The sequence below is a fragment of the Nilaparvata lugens genome, chromosome 4 (assembly GCF_014356525.2).
Source record: "Nilaparvata lugens isolate BPH chromosome 4, ASM1435652v1, whole genome shotgun sequence".
Lineage (NCBI taxonomy): Eukaryota > Metazoa > Arthropoda > Insecta > Hemiptera > Delphacidae > Nilaparvata > Nilaparvata lugens.
This window is the reverse complement of record NC_052507.1, coordinates 2,135,944-2,150,529: the sequence shown is the minus strand read 5'-3', so window position 1 is coordinate 2,150,529 and position 14,586 is coordinate 2,135,944. Positions and strand designations below refer to the sequence as shown.

Sequence of the window (14,586 nt, the reverse complement as noted above, 5' to 3'; positions counted from 1 at the left end):
ATTATTTAGAAAAAACTAAATTTCTTTGTAACTGATAAATATGCTCCTGATATCTATCAAAATAACTTTTCTGGTAGCAAAATTAATAGAGGACCAGGTAGGCTGAGTCCTGAATACAACTCATCCTACCAAAACAATAGGTAATGCGAATAATTGCAAAATCAAGTAGTGAATAATTGTTATTTTTATTGTTGAATTAATTGTGATGTAAGTTTCAAAATACATAAGTTGAATGTGATGCCAATTGTAAAGACTTTCAAATTGTGAAGAAACAAATTCAACAAATAAAATGATTTTGTATTCAAAATTTTGAATATTATTCAATGTCCTGAAATGACAAACTCTTTGATTGCCTTTGTAGGCACAGCTCATAAGTAAGATAAATCTATATAAGTAAATGAACAATAGCAGTATGAATGATAATGAATGAATGAAAATAGACAGATGAATGAATAAGAATGGATGATATTACAAATTTATGATGATATACAATTACTCAACCTGAGTATCTTGAGGATGTCGAAAGCTGTCGAAGATTGTAGGCATTTGTAAGAAATGCTCCGGCAATGGAAATCATCATCACCATACCGGCCAGAGAGTGGGAGGGTATATGTAACCCCAAAGTGGAATGCTAAATTGCACAGTCAACCAAGTGAGTGGGAGGGTATATGGAACCCCAAAGTGGATGCAATTTCGACTGTCAATAGAGACTGCAGACCTTTATCGGTAGATTCGATCGTTGGTAGAATTGTAGAACAGATTCGGTAGCAGATTGATTCGAGAGATGTAGAGAGATTGATTGAGTTTCCCAAAATCCAAACTGTGGACAGAGGAAAAGAAAATACCCTACGGTAAGAAAATATGTTGACTGTAGCAACAGCGCTCTGAACTACACAGAGTTCAGAGTACAAAGAGTTTGAAAACAAGAATATGAAATAAAGATTTGTAGAAACATCAAGCAATCTTGATGATCTTGGAATTTTGCAGAAATGCAATGGAATTAAAATGCTAAATTGACATTTTTTAAAAGAGATTGAAATAGATGAACAATGTAAAATTGGAAAGAGCTTTAAACTAAATTCTAAAAATTGAGTTCAGAAAAGCGTGTTCAAATGGAAAGTGAGGTTACACCTACCAGAAGTTTGAGATTCAAACACAATCCGTGAAGACATACAAGTTGTTTGATTGAATTAGGCCAATATTTATCGCAAATATGCCAATGAAACATGAAAGTACTGAATATTCAGCTGGAATAAATTCAAATTCGAAAATTGAAAACAAGAGCTGGCCAATTCCCACATTCCGGAATCGAGTTGAAACAAAGAAGCAGCACACCAGCGCCACACAAGCCGAGTGGAGCAAAACCTACCTACAACGATTTCCGCAAGTGAGAAATGCAAGAATAAAGATACAAAACACAAATATTATTCAAAAGCAAGTGAAAAAGGACAAATTTGAAATTAATCAAATAATACTAGACAACAAATTGAAATTATTACAAAGATACAAATATTGAAAACAATGCAGACTAAATCTGCCAAACGTTGGCTATACTGGCAACGCGCTAAGTTCAAAAATCAAGGATGATGCAAATTGAGTTTTAACAGTAACTTCATGCTTTTCGTTTTGAAAAGGGTACTATGATATTATTTTTAAACTATCGTACACCATGTCTAAAACAAAATTGCTCAAAATGTCATCTTTGCTTCATATATTAGGATTAGACCTACAATAATTCATTGAATAAACATTATATGAAGGATGAATAAAAGATAATACTTTCACAACAAATTCATCCAGATCTTTATTTACAATACTGTACATCAGTTTATCAAACACAAAAATCAAAATTTTTCAAATTCTACAACTTATCAACATATCCGATAATTTAAAAGAAATTCTTACATATTTTACACAATCAACATCAACTCAGTAAGGAATTAAGATATAAGGTAAGATCCCAAGGTATTTTTACTATGCAAACACTTCCCAGAAAGCAAAAACAATGTGAAGTTTAGTTTTCATAACTTGTCAAAATTAAAGTACAATGCTGTATTTAAAACAAATATCGGTTCCATAACTTTGGAAAATTTAAAAACATGTGCAGTAGATACCCAAGACAATATTGTTATGAGCCACTCTTTTTATGGGTGCTACAAAGTTCAAATCACATATGATGCTTCAAAAGTAGCACTGAAAAAATAATTTTTAAAAGAGAACAAAACTACTGTACCAGACTCTTCATACAATTCCCTGAATCAATTCAAAATCTTCACAACAAAACAACTACTCTTAGCAGAAATCACTGAATTAAATTATTTTTTCTACAAAAGAATTTGGTACTCAGAGAGAACTCTCTCTGATAACTCAACATTAATTCAAATTCTTGATAGAAATCGACTAACGCACCAGATTTTCAACAATGAATTCATATTTACTAAAGTTACAAATTCTTTACAGAAATCTCTCAATAACTTCAAACTTTTGCACAAATAATTACTGTACTAGAATATTAAAAAAACAATATCAAAATATTGAAGCACCCTTTTATTTAAAAAAAACTTTAAAATAGTTCAACGACTAGTTTCGGAGTTCAACAAAAGTTTTTTAAAAATAAAAGGGTGCTTCAAAATTTTTATATTGTTTTATTAATTTGAAAAGTAGCCCATGTGAATGAAGTTTTTTTACTGTACTAGATACAAGAAATCCCTGAAAAAACATAAAAGCTCTGCATTATTCGAATTTCTGAATTTGAATAAACAAAAGATCGACTACTCTTAGCAGATATCACTGAATGAAATTTATTATTCTACAAAATTACAAATATTGTCTATCAGATTCCTTACCGATATATTTCAATAAATTCAGTTTCTATATGGAAGGTCAACTCTGCAGCTCTCTTAAAAACTCTTTCAAAAAAATAATTGAATAAGATGCATTTTCACTGCTCTCAATTTTAGCTCTTTTGTCACTCTTAGCAAAACTCATTGAATAAAATCAATTTCTACAAGAATTTTACACAATCTCTAAATAAACTAACATTTTCACAACTATATTTCACTAAATTCTCAACACAACTCACTAAGTGAATATTCATATTTCAACATCTGAGTTCAACTAAGATAAGAAATACTCTGAATGAATTCAATTTTTCAAAAATGTATTTACCAGAACTCACTAAATGAAATCGACGGTAACAAATTCTTTACAGATATTACTAAAATTTAAACTTTGGGGCAAATCATAACACTAATACTGTCATGAAAAATCACTGGACTAATTAATTCATAAATCATATAAAATTAAGATTAATTCATAATCAATTAATTAAAATCATAAGAACGATCTCATTACTGTACCAGATACTAATAAAACTATCTCTGGACTAATATTCTAGAACGATCTCATACAATCATACTCATAAAAGATCACGAAACTAATTCAAATACTGTATTATTGAAGATAACTAAAGGCCGGTTTCCGAGCTCGGGATTTAGCTAAGTTCTAGACTTTAAACAGCTGGAGTCAGAAAATTAGCTTTCCAAAACGGGGCGTGGTCGCAGTTTTTATAACAGTAGTCGCAGTTTTTATTTTCTCATTTCTATAATTGGAAACGTTTTTCCTTGACGAAATTAAACATTTCTGAATCATTCAAAATAGCTGAAACTTTACACTATTTTCTCTGTATTTTATTTTGTGTGCAATTTTCTATTTAATTCAAAAGTGACTTTGACAATGACTACGACTACGCCCCGTTTCGGAAAGCCAGTTTTCTTACTCCAGCTGTTTAAAGTCTAGAACTTAGCCAAATCCCGAGCTCGGAAACCAGCCCTAAAAATATTTCTTCAAATTATTAACCCTCACTGAAATAATTCTAGTATCATAAGAACGATCTCTTACAACAATCATAACTGTACTGGAAACTCATAAAAAATCACGGAACTAATATTCAAGTATCATAAGTAATCACTGAACATTTTTCAACAAACTATTAACCCTTAAACAGTTACAAATTTTTGAAAACTCAGACGCCGACATCAGAAGTAAAATAAAACTCATAGAGAATCAATGAACAAAATGGAGTATCATTAGAACTATCTCATAACTGTACCAGATACTCAAAAAAGACACTGAATCAACTATTAGAACTATCTCGTAAATGCTCATAAAAAACACTGAAGTATCATAAATAACTGACCATTTTTCGCCATAAACTACTATTGTAAGGGTGATCACAAGAACGATCTCATACAATCATAAAAATGTACTAGACATTTATAAAAAATCATGGAACATGGAACAAAGCCGTAGTGCGTTACTGTTACGTCAGCACAGGTACTGACATTCTTTTTCTTGTCTTTTCTTGTGAAAAAGTCTTATATCCCAAATTATGATAGGATTCCTATGAGATGAATTATATTTAATCCTCTGTCCATAGTATGAGCTAGAACAATTTTATTAGAAAATGTGATCGACCCACCATTTTAGGTGTTTGTAAGCAACAGAAGCGAGTTTAGATCTATCTATCTTGAGACTCCTAACTCTACATGACTGCTATAAAATGTGGGAATCCAGCTTTATGGATTTATTAATAATCCTTATATTATATAAATAGTATTTATTCTCAACAGTCCTTCAAATCCCAGACCAATGACATTTTTTGTGTAGTTGAGAAGTTGATATTGTGGTAGTTATTCATATTTAATAAAAATACTAAGGCGGGGTGCACACCGGAGAAACGCGTTTCGTGAAACAAGTTACAGGAAATGTGAAACGAAAGTTGCTCGCAATCGACTGATAGGATTAAACAGGGTTGTGCACACTGAGTTTCATGAAACTCCAGTTTCTTTGATCGCATGAAACCAGTTTTCGTGAAACACAAATAATCGGTTTCATCTAGCTGTAGTTTCACGTCGAGAAATTGTGTGATTTACAAAAAATTATGGCAGGAATTTCATTCTAAGTGAAGATGGCCGAAGCTGTAGAAAAACGAATTCTACTCCAATTAGAACACTAGCTGATATAGATCAGCTGAGAAAAACGATTTTTTATTGGTGTAGGAGCCCTACCTGTGCTGACGTCACACGAATGCACTACGGCTTTGTTTACGGCGGTAGTGAACTAATTCATGTATAATGTGATATTACTGAACATTTTTCGACAAACTATTAACCCTCAACCGGTTGCAAATCTTTGAAAACTCAGACGCCGACAACAGAAGCACATTGCTACTGTTGCTAGGGGCGTCGACTTGCGTTGCGCAACTGATTTCCGTCGTCGGCGGCAACTGGTTGTTGCAGTTGCCAACAGTGTTGCCAACTTGGTCAGTTGCACAGTTGGTCAGTCAGTTGAAGGTTGTGACCTTCCTCAGGGTGCCAAGGTCATTGAGAAGCATCTGAACAGTCTGCTTGGAGCGCGGATAGTAGTCGGCCGTTTCGTCATCCGTCAGATCAGGGTCCATCGCTTCTAGGGCTGAAATCCACCACAAATTTAGATTTATTTCAAAGAATATTAAAATATTATTATATATGTAAACAGGGAAAAGAACTATGATAACAAAAGAGAACAGAAATACTAGAACTTTATTTAATTGGTTGACCGAGCGAAATGAGGTCTAAGATTCAAGACGACGGTTTGGCATTTCTCTTAATGTTTGAATGTTTATATGTTGCGCATTTACAGCGAAACGCGGTGATAGATTTTCATGAAATTTGACAGGTATGTTCCTTTTTTAACTGCGCATCGACGTATATACAAGGTTTTTGGAAATTTTACATTTCAACGATAACATAAAAGGAAAAAGGAGCCTCCTTCATACGCCAATATTACCGTCAATATATCTCATCTTCCAATTAACGGAATGACTTGAAATTTGGAACTTAAGGTCCTCACACTATAAGGATCCGACACGAACAATTTCGATCAAATGTGATTCAAGATGGCGTCTAAAATGGCGAAAATGTTGTCAAAAACAGGGTTTTTCGCAATTTTATCGAAAATGGCTCCAACGATTTGGATCAAATTTATACCTAAAATAGTCATTGATAAGCTATATCAACTGCCACAAATTAGCACGATGAGAACCCGGAATCATGCCACTTCTCTGGTTACACCACAACACAGGACAGTGATTTACAATAGATCATTTTTACTTTCCATGCCCTATTACCATAGGTAAGGAAAGTATTGCTTTCCGAAAAAAATTAAGGTACCCCAATTTCTAAATTTCTATACGTTGAAGGTCCCCTGAGTCCAAAAACTGGTTTTGGGTATTGGTCTGTATGTGTGTGTGTGTGTGTGTGTGTGGTGTGTGTGTGTGTGTGTGGTGTGTGTGTGTGTGTGTGTGGTGTGTGTGTGTGTGTGTGTGTGTGTGTGTGTGTGTATGAGTGTATGTGCGTCTGTGTACACGATATCTCATCTCCCAATTAACGGAATGACTTGAAATTTGGAACTTAAGGTCCTCACACTATAAGGATCCGACACGAACAATTTCGATCAAATGTGATTCAAGATGGCGGCTAAAATGGCGAAAATGTTGTCAAAAACAGGGTTTTTCGCAATTTTCTCGAAAATGGCTCCAACGATTTGGATCAAATTTATACCTAAAATAGTCATTGATAAGCTATATCAACTGCCACAAGTCCCATATCTGTAAAAATTTAAGGAGCTCCGCCCCATCTATGCGAAGTTTGATTTTAGATTTTCAATTATTAGGTCTCAGATATAATTCAAACAAAAAGTTTCTAGTGGAAACGATTGAGCATGGACATCTCTTCAATAATTAATGTCCAGTAACATTTTCACCTAAATTGAAAATAAGCTTGAAATTTGAGGAAATGTAATTATTCAATTGCAAACTGTTGGCAACTGTTGATTCTATTAAATCATTCACTATGAAGAGATAGCAGATCTCGTGTGTATCCAGCCTTATTGACCTGTCACCAGCTGGCTCGAATCTTTGACTTGAGATGCGCGTTTACACTAGCGTCAGGTGATAATTTTTCATAACGGCAAGGAAAGTTGTGTGAGTGCGCCACACCAGATTTTTACTCTAATATTGGCGTATTAAGGAGGCTCCTTTATCCTTTTATATTATCCTTGAAATGCAAAATTTTCAAAAACCTTGTATATACGTCGACGCGCAGTTAAAAAGGAACATACCTATCAAATTTCATGAAAATCTATCACCGCGTTTCGCCGTAAATGCGCAACATATAAACATTGAAACATTAAGAGAAATGCCAAACCGTCGACTTGAACTCAACCCTCACTTCGCTCGATCAATGAACACGATCATTTTAGAGAATTGTGTTCTGTTTATCAATACGGTAAATAAAAATAAAGAGCGAAGCTCGTTTGAAACTATGGAAATTCATTGGTTATTAAATTATTGAAAAATATAATTTCTTGCTTAACAAAATATAATTGATCATTTTAAACGAGAATGAACAGTTAATATTACATCAATAAACCTGTATCAGCTACCGTCTATAGAAGGCATTGACACGACAGAGGATCGGCAACGTTGTTCCCCTATCTTTCTCCATTGCCATTATAATGTGGGGAATTCTCAACAATTCTTCCCATGTCAATTTTGAAATATAGTCAAGCTCTTTTTAAAAAAAATCTGAACATGGGTTAGATAATGCGCTGACTTATTGCATATATTAAGTTGACATCATTTTGAAAACAATTACACAACAAACAAGAAGAAAAAGAGGACAATACCTGATACTTGGGCGTCCAAGGAGGATAGTCGGTCATCAATTTGCTGTTGATAGTTTTCTATGTGATCTAGAAGGCGTAGTCTGCATTCTACCAGATCAATTGGGGCCTCGGGCACAGGAATGTTAGCAACTGAAACACAATATAATAAAAATAATATGAATAAATAATACACAAATTGCATTCTTAAAATCTATATAATAAGAAAGTTGGGTTGTGTTTGTTCGTTTGTTCGCATCAAAACATGTCAACTTCTGGATTGCATACCGGAAAAACGGGAATGATTTAGGGCCGGTTCCCGAGCTCGGAATTTTGCTAAGTTCTAGACTTTAAACAGCTGGAGTCAGAAAATTGGATTTCCGAAACTGGGCGTAGTCGTAGTCAAAGTCACGTTTAAATTAAATTTCGAAAAACTAGAGAATTGAACACAAAATAAAATATAGAGAAAATAGTGTAAAGTTTCAGCTATTTTAAATTATTTAGGAATGTTTCATTTCGTCAAGGAAAAACGTTTCCAATTATAGAATGAGAAAATAAAGATTTATTTAGCTGCAACTATTTACTGCGACTACGCTCCGTTTTGGAAAGCCAATTTTCTGACTCCAGCTGTTTAAAGTCTAGAACTTAGTTAAATCTCGAGCTCGGAAACCGACCCTTTGATCTCCAAATTTTGCACATAGATTCTAAAAATATCAATCTCGTTCACCTCGAAACCCAAATTTCAATTTTCTTACATTTTTTTTTTTAGAATTAATGTTCAAATTTCATAAATGGGACTTGGTATAAAACAGTTACTCCTATAATCTTGAAAACATTTATAGAAATAGAATGTTCAATTTTAATATTATTCCCAACTATATTTATTTATTTTAATAATAGCCTCTCTCTCTTTAATGGGCCATTTTTCTTCTCCACACACTGTTACTGAACATGTAATTGAGGAGGAGCAATTGGTTAAAAATGCATTAAACTGATTTTTGCCAATCCCGGGATCCCGGGATTGATATTGGATAATCCCGAAATACCGGGATTGGAAATCAGTCCCGGGATTGACATCCCTAGCAGCAACTATTTACTGCGACTATGCCCCGTTTTGGAAAGCCAATTTTCTGACTCCAGCTGTTCAATGTCTAGAACTTAGTTAAATCTCGAGCTCGGAAACCGACCCTTGGATCTCCAAATTTTGCACATAGATTCTAAAAATATCAATCTCGTTCACCTCGAAACCCAAATTTCAATTTTCTTACATTTTTTTTTTTAGAATTAATGTTCAAATTTCATAAATGGGACTTGGTATAATTCAACAATTATAATTGAAATGTACATACCTTATGTTAAATATAGTAATTTACATATTTTACCATTTACATATTTGTTTTATTATCTTTCACACTTGTTTTCTTGGTTCTTATTTTGTACTGAAAGTAAATTTTGTTATCATGGCGATTCTGTTGCTTGAGCCGCCATTTTGTCACACCGTTGAGTGGGAGGAGACTGTCTAGCTGGACCAATGGCAGGCGTTCATGCCCTTGACCAATAGCAGTACTCTCCAACTAATATACATTCTGCTGCTCTTGTATTTAGTTTTAGTTGATCAGAGATTGACAATGGTGTAATAACCGAAACCGGTCTTTTTAAGTATCAATAAATCTGTGGTTTTTGACAGTTTCTTAGTCTTTTTCATTCAATATGAATAATTACTACAATATCAACTTCTCAACTACACAAAAAGTTAAATATAGAACTATAATCTAGAGAGACTACCTCTTCGAAACAGATGGTTGAAATATTGGCAACTATAGTTATTTGTGCAACTAGTGCGCAAAGTGACAGTTTGCTGCACCGAAAGAAACGTTTACGGAATGGTTTCTTAAGTGCAGCAGAGGAACTTTGCGCACGTATTTCACATTAAGTTTTTCCTACAGTTACCATTGAATATGAAAAGTGGGTAATTATGGGTAAAATTGCCTGAAATGCATCAAATGTTTTTCTGTGTAATTTTATTATTGATCAGTGGTGGCTGAATGTGGTGGCTGTCGGCTGTCGCTGTCCTTGGTTATAATATCTAGTACTAATAATTAGCGCGTTGTGCTTGGTTGCACCTCTGCTCACTATAGCAGCCCAGTCACTGTTACCAACTTCATTTTGATTTTGCTGCACTGTTGCTCCATATAACCTACTAAGTATTTTGCGTTGCCATGTTGCAAATCTGGAGTGCAGAAAAATTTTTCCCGCACTAGAGCGGAAAAGTGATTCTTTGCGTTCTGTAATCAGTGCAGCAATAGCCACTTTTTAAGGTAACTGTAGGAAAAAATTAATAACCAGTCCAATTTTGTCAGATGGCATTGAGTTGAGGAAGGTTTCTAAACAAGATTTGAGTTCTGTTACTTTATTAGGTTAGAACTAAGTTGAAGAACTTATCTATACTGTAATAAAGGAAAGAACTGGCTCATACCAAGGTCTATAAATACAGGTCATGACACTCGTGTTCCTTATGGAGCGGCCATTTTATGGGGTCTTTATGGCAGTACATTTGAAAATCCAATCTAATTCAATTTGCTCGTAACAAAATTATGCATTTTAAAAACAATATTCTAGTTCAGATATGTGAATTCAGGTTTTCAATTTTTTAATAATGAAATTTCAATAATAAAAGCTTCAATTATTCATTTATTTATTATTAAAAATTGTTCTTATTCTTGTAACTTAAGGATTATGATTCATAAGGCATTGGGACAAGACAGAAATATGCGAGGCAAACTTCAAAAATAGTTTCAAGTTCCCGATCAAATCTAATAGTCAACAATTCAGTTCCTAGTTGGAATTTAAATATTATTATTCAGTCGGAACAATTTATTTTACAATTCAAAGCCAAGCAATATCCCTTGAACAATATAACAAAATAACACATCATGTTGTTCAATCTATAATGATAACAGCTGATAAATTTGAAAATCGGTCAACTAGAACCCCATAAAATGCCGATTTTGCATTGCATCACGGGATTGTGTCATGACCTGTATTTACAGACCTTGTTGCAAAGGTATAAAAGGATAAGGATCCTTAATATTCTATCCTTGTAGAAAAGGATAACGCTATCTGCATTGTCGAATGATGGACAAGGATAGCAACACCAATTTTTATCAAATACTGCCATTATAACGTGGACCTCACTACAGACTGGTGTCATCAGTTTGAGAATATTATTTCTTTTCGCAAATTTGAGAAAAATAATTACCTTTCTGTAGCATATCACTTTCTTCTTTCTTGATGTCTTCCTCCTTGTTATCATCATTCGTCCCCTTTTCCTCCATCTTTATTTCCTGTTTGTCTTTCTCATCTCTGTCCCAACTTTTCGACCACAAATACAATTTGGGATGGTCACTTTTGCTAAACACAAGAAAATAAACCAAAACAAATATAAGTAACTTATGAATTGTTAAGAATGGACACTTGAATAATACAAAATGAATAGTAGAAGCAGCATCATTGTTGAATATGCTGAATAAATTCAGATTTTCAATGCTCCAAACAATGAACAATACACACAAAACAAAAATCTGGAGTGGCGCACTCACACAACTTTCCTTGCAGTTATGAAAATTTATCACCTGACGCTAGTGTTTACGCGCATCTCAAGTCTACGATTCAAAGATCTGAACCAGCTGGTGACAGGACAATAACGCTGGAGACACACGAGGTCTGCTATCTTTTCATAGTGAATCATTTAATAGAATCAACAGTTGCCAACAGTTTGCAATTGAATAATCACATTTTCTCGAATTTCGAGCTTATTTTCAATTTTAGGTGAAAATGTTACTGAACATTGATTGTAGAGATTTTCATGCTCAATCTTTTCCACTCGAGATTTTTTGTTCAAATTGTATCTGAAGCCTGATAATTGGGAATCTAAGATCACACTTTGCATAGATGGGGCGGAGCTCCTGAAATTTTTACAGATATGGGACTTGTGGCAGTTGATAGAGCTTATCAATGCCTATTTCGGGTATAAATTTGATCAAAATCGTTGGAGCCGTTTCCGAGAAAAACGCGAAAACCCCTGTTTTTGACAACATTTTCGCCATTTTGAATTGCGTTTGATCGAAATTGTTCGTGTCGAATCCTTATATTGTAAGGACCTTAAGCTCCGAATTTCAAGTCATTCCGTTAATTTGGAGATGAGATATCGTGTACACAGACACACATACACTCATACATACAGACCAATACGCGAAAACCACTTTTTTGGACTCAGGGGACCTTGAAACTCATAGAAGTTCAGAAATTGGGGTACCTTAACTTTTTTCGGAAAGCAATACTTTCCTTACCTATGGCAAGGGAAGTAAAATTGGAATAATAATAATAAATTAGTCATGCAACAGAAACTAATTAATAGCTTGTTTAACACTTATTGATGTGTGACTCTCAATTATGGGGAGGTCATATAAATCGATTATACAGTCAATTCCACACCATAGAGTACTAGGATTGTAGGACTATAGTTCATGTTATGGACTAACAACTCAATATTTCATGTCACAAGTAACTCAATAAATTTAACTCACTTAATAAAGTAATTACTTTAAATAATTTAGTTTTACTTTAATAATAGTGGAACAGCCTATATATACTGTAATCAATTTATTCGAATTGAAAATCGGCACAAATAGATTTGCTCCTTTGATGATGAATGTTGTAGTCTTAGAACATTTTAAATAAAAAATATACATTTTTTGTGTATTGGAATATGGGCTCAAGTAGGCTACACTCAATAATAAATTTTCCATTTTTCGACCGAATTTGTCTTATGATGCATGATTTTGAACCGCCTTGACGAGCCGAGAAGAATGAAGTGTAGTACGATGAAATCTGAGCATTTTGTCAAAAGTTTCAGGTGTTTGAAATTTTGATCCTTTAGGTGTTCCTAAGCGCCTCTCCACTGGGAAATAGTATAATGAAGTGCATCTAACGGGTGATTATCATAGAACATAATCTTATGAACTTAGGTCATTGTGCGAAATATCAATTTGACGACAATATAGTTGGTGATGATGGTTGAAGCTGAAAATTAGGTGTTTTTCACAATACAAGGAGCATTGTTGTCAGGTGTACTTGGAAATCTATATGAGATAGAGCGTTCTACCTGATCTCAGATTGTAGAGCACAAAAATACGCCTAGAGGGATTTTGAATTATACATCCAAATGATAACAATCGAAAGATATTGTTGATCAAAAACTAGAACTCATCAAAATTGATTTTTTTTTCAAATTTCACTCATTTTTTAAAAATTGTAACTCAGTACTTATTGGAGATAGAGAGTTCCGAATGGTCTCATTTTATTCAAAATTTTATAATCTAAAAAAAGGCAAGAGCAAATTGTTCTGTCCGATAACAAGATTTGGCAGAAATAGCTGAAAACTGGAAAATGGGCCGAAAATACGAGGTTTTTGGGCCACCTGTATCTAGCACAAGGAAATTTTGCATGAAGAAATTGGTTCTGGACTTCTTTTATGTACCCAAATAATATATTAAAAAATTAGAACTAAAATATAAATTGCAAGCACATCCCCTTTTTTATGTCTATATTGATTGGACTATATAGTAATTTGTGAAAATCGAGTATGCCTCCCACAGGCAATAAGAGGAGATGCAACCATAGGATAGGAACAGCACCCTATTGTAAAAATATCAAAACTTCTGGAAAAAATATTTATCATCAGTTGATTTGAATAGTCTAATTATGGAGATGAATGAATAATTAATTGATCTTACCCAGCAATATGCGTCTTCAGTCTCAGACTTTTGACAACCGTCTGCAGTTGCAAAAGAGATGATACAAGTTCGTGAGATCGTTTCAAGATGGTTTCTTTCTTCTGCAATTCTTGGTCGTCGTGTTGCCTGAACGATAGTCTGCAACAAAACATGTCAAATAAGTTCACAATTTTATTTCAAATAAACTACCGTACATCAATATTCTCTTTATCTTTATTGGCAGTGAAGAAAGATAAAAAAGTAAAATCTTAACCTCATTCTTTTTTGAAACTTTTATTTGTAAAAATTTGGGAGAAGACAGTTTTTGGCTATGCCTGTTGTATTCTCCCAATCATATTATATATTATAATTATGATTTGTGATTGTCAATTAAATAAATAAATAAAAACGTTGCCAAGTTCTCCATTTTGCCACAGCTGTTACTCAATTCATCCCATTAAATTGGATCTAATAAAAATTCTCATTTCCTTGATAAAATTGAAGGGCTCAGAGAAATAATACACATAGTCACAAAAAGCAAATTTGACAAGAGAACGTTTTTGAAGAAAATGCTAAATGGACTCTGTTAATTTTTCCTCTGACCTTGTTCGTTATTACATGTCAAGCCATGCACTTCTTGTGCTTTACTACTCTGTATGCTATTTCTTCTTCTGCTCATATCTAGGACTATGTTCAAAATATCTCTGTATCATTTTGCAAGGCAATAGTACAGCATGATAGCCACCTGTTGCAATGAAAATCTCAATTTTGAAAATTTTTGACTATGTGCGTTATTGCTCTGAACCCTTCAATTATCAATTTAATATCAAATTAATTAAAATTCACCAATAAAATATATTTTTTCATAATTTGATTATAAATAGTAATCCTATTTAGTGAGTAATATCAATGAGAATAATTCTGAAATAACCTTTCAATATTATCATAGAGAAACAATAGCGTAAGTAGTAGAATATACATAATTACTATTTCAAGTCAACTGGTATCACATTATTATTTACTAGCAGTTAATTATTTACTATAGTGAGGTCCACGTTATAATGGCAGTGTTTGATTTGCAATGGTATTGCTAACCTTGTCTATCATT

At 33.5% G+C, this 14,586-nt stretch overlaps 1 protein-coding gene across 1 annotated transcript in view; it reads right to left on the bottom strand.

Moving 5' to 3' along the window:
- Positions 1-3,733: 3,733 nt before the first annotated feature.
- The window catches only part of LOC111047947, a 137,601-nt gene continuing 126,748 nt past the window's right edge, over positions 3,734-14,586 (bottom strand). Inside the window, exons 26-29 of the mRNA XM_039425648.1 lie at positions 13,500-13,637; positions 10,964-11,115; positions 7,729-7,857; positions 3,734-5,472 (exon numbers count right to left, since the gene is read on the bottom strand). Coding sequence (XP_039281582.1) covers positions 5,345-5,472; positions 7,729-7,857; positions 10,964-11,115; positions 13,500-13,637 — 547 coding nt within the window. The 3' untranslated portion in view covers positions 3,734-5,344. The remainder of the gene's footprint in view (positions 5,473-7,728; positions 7,858-10,963; positions 11,116-13,499; positions 13,638-14,586) is intronic.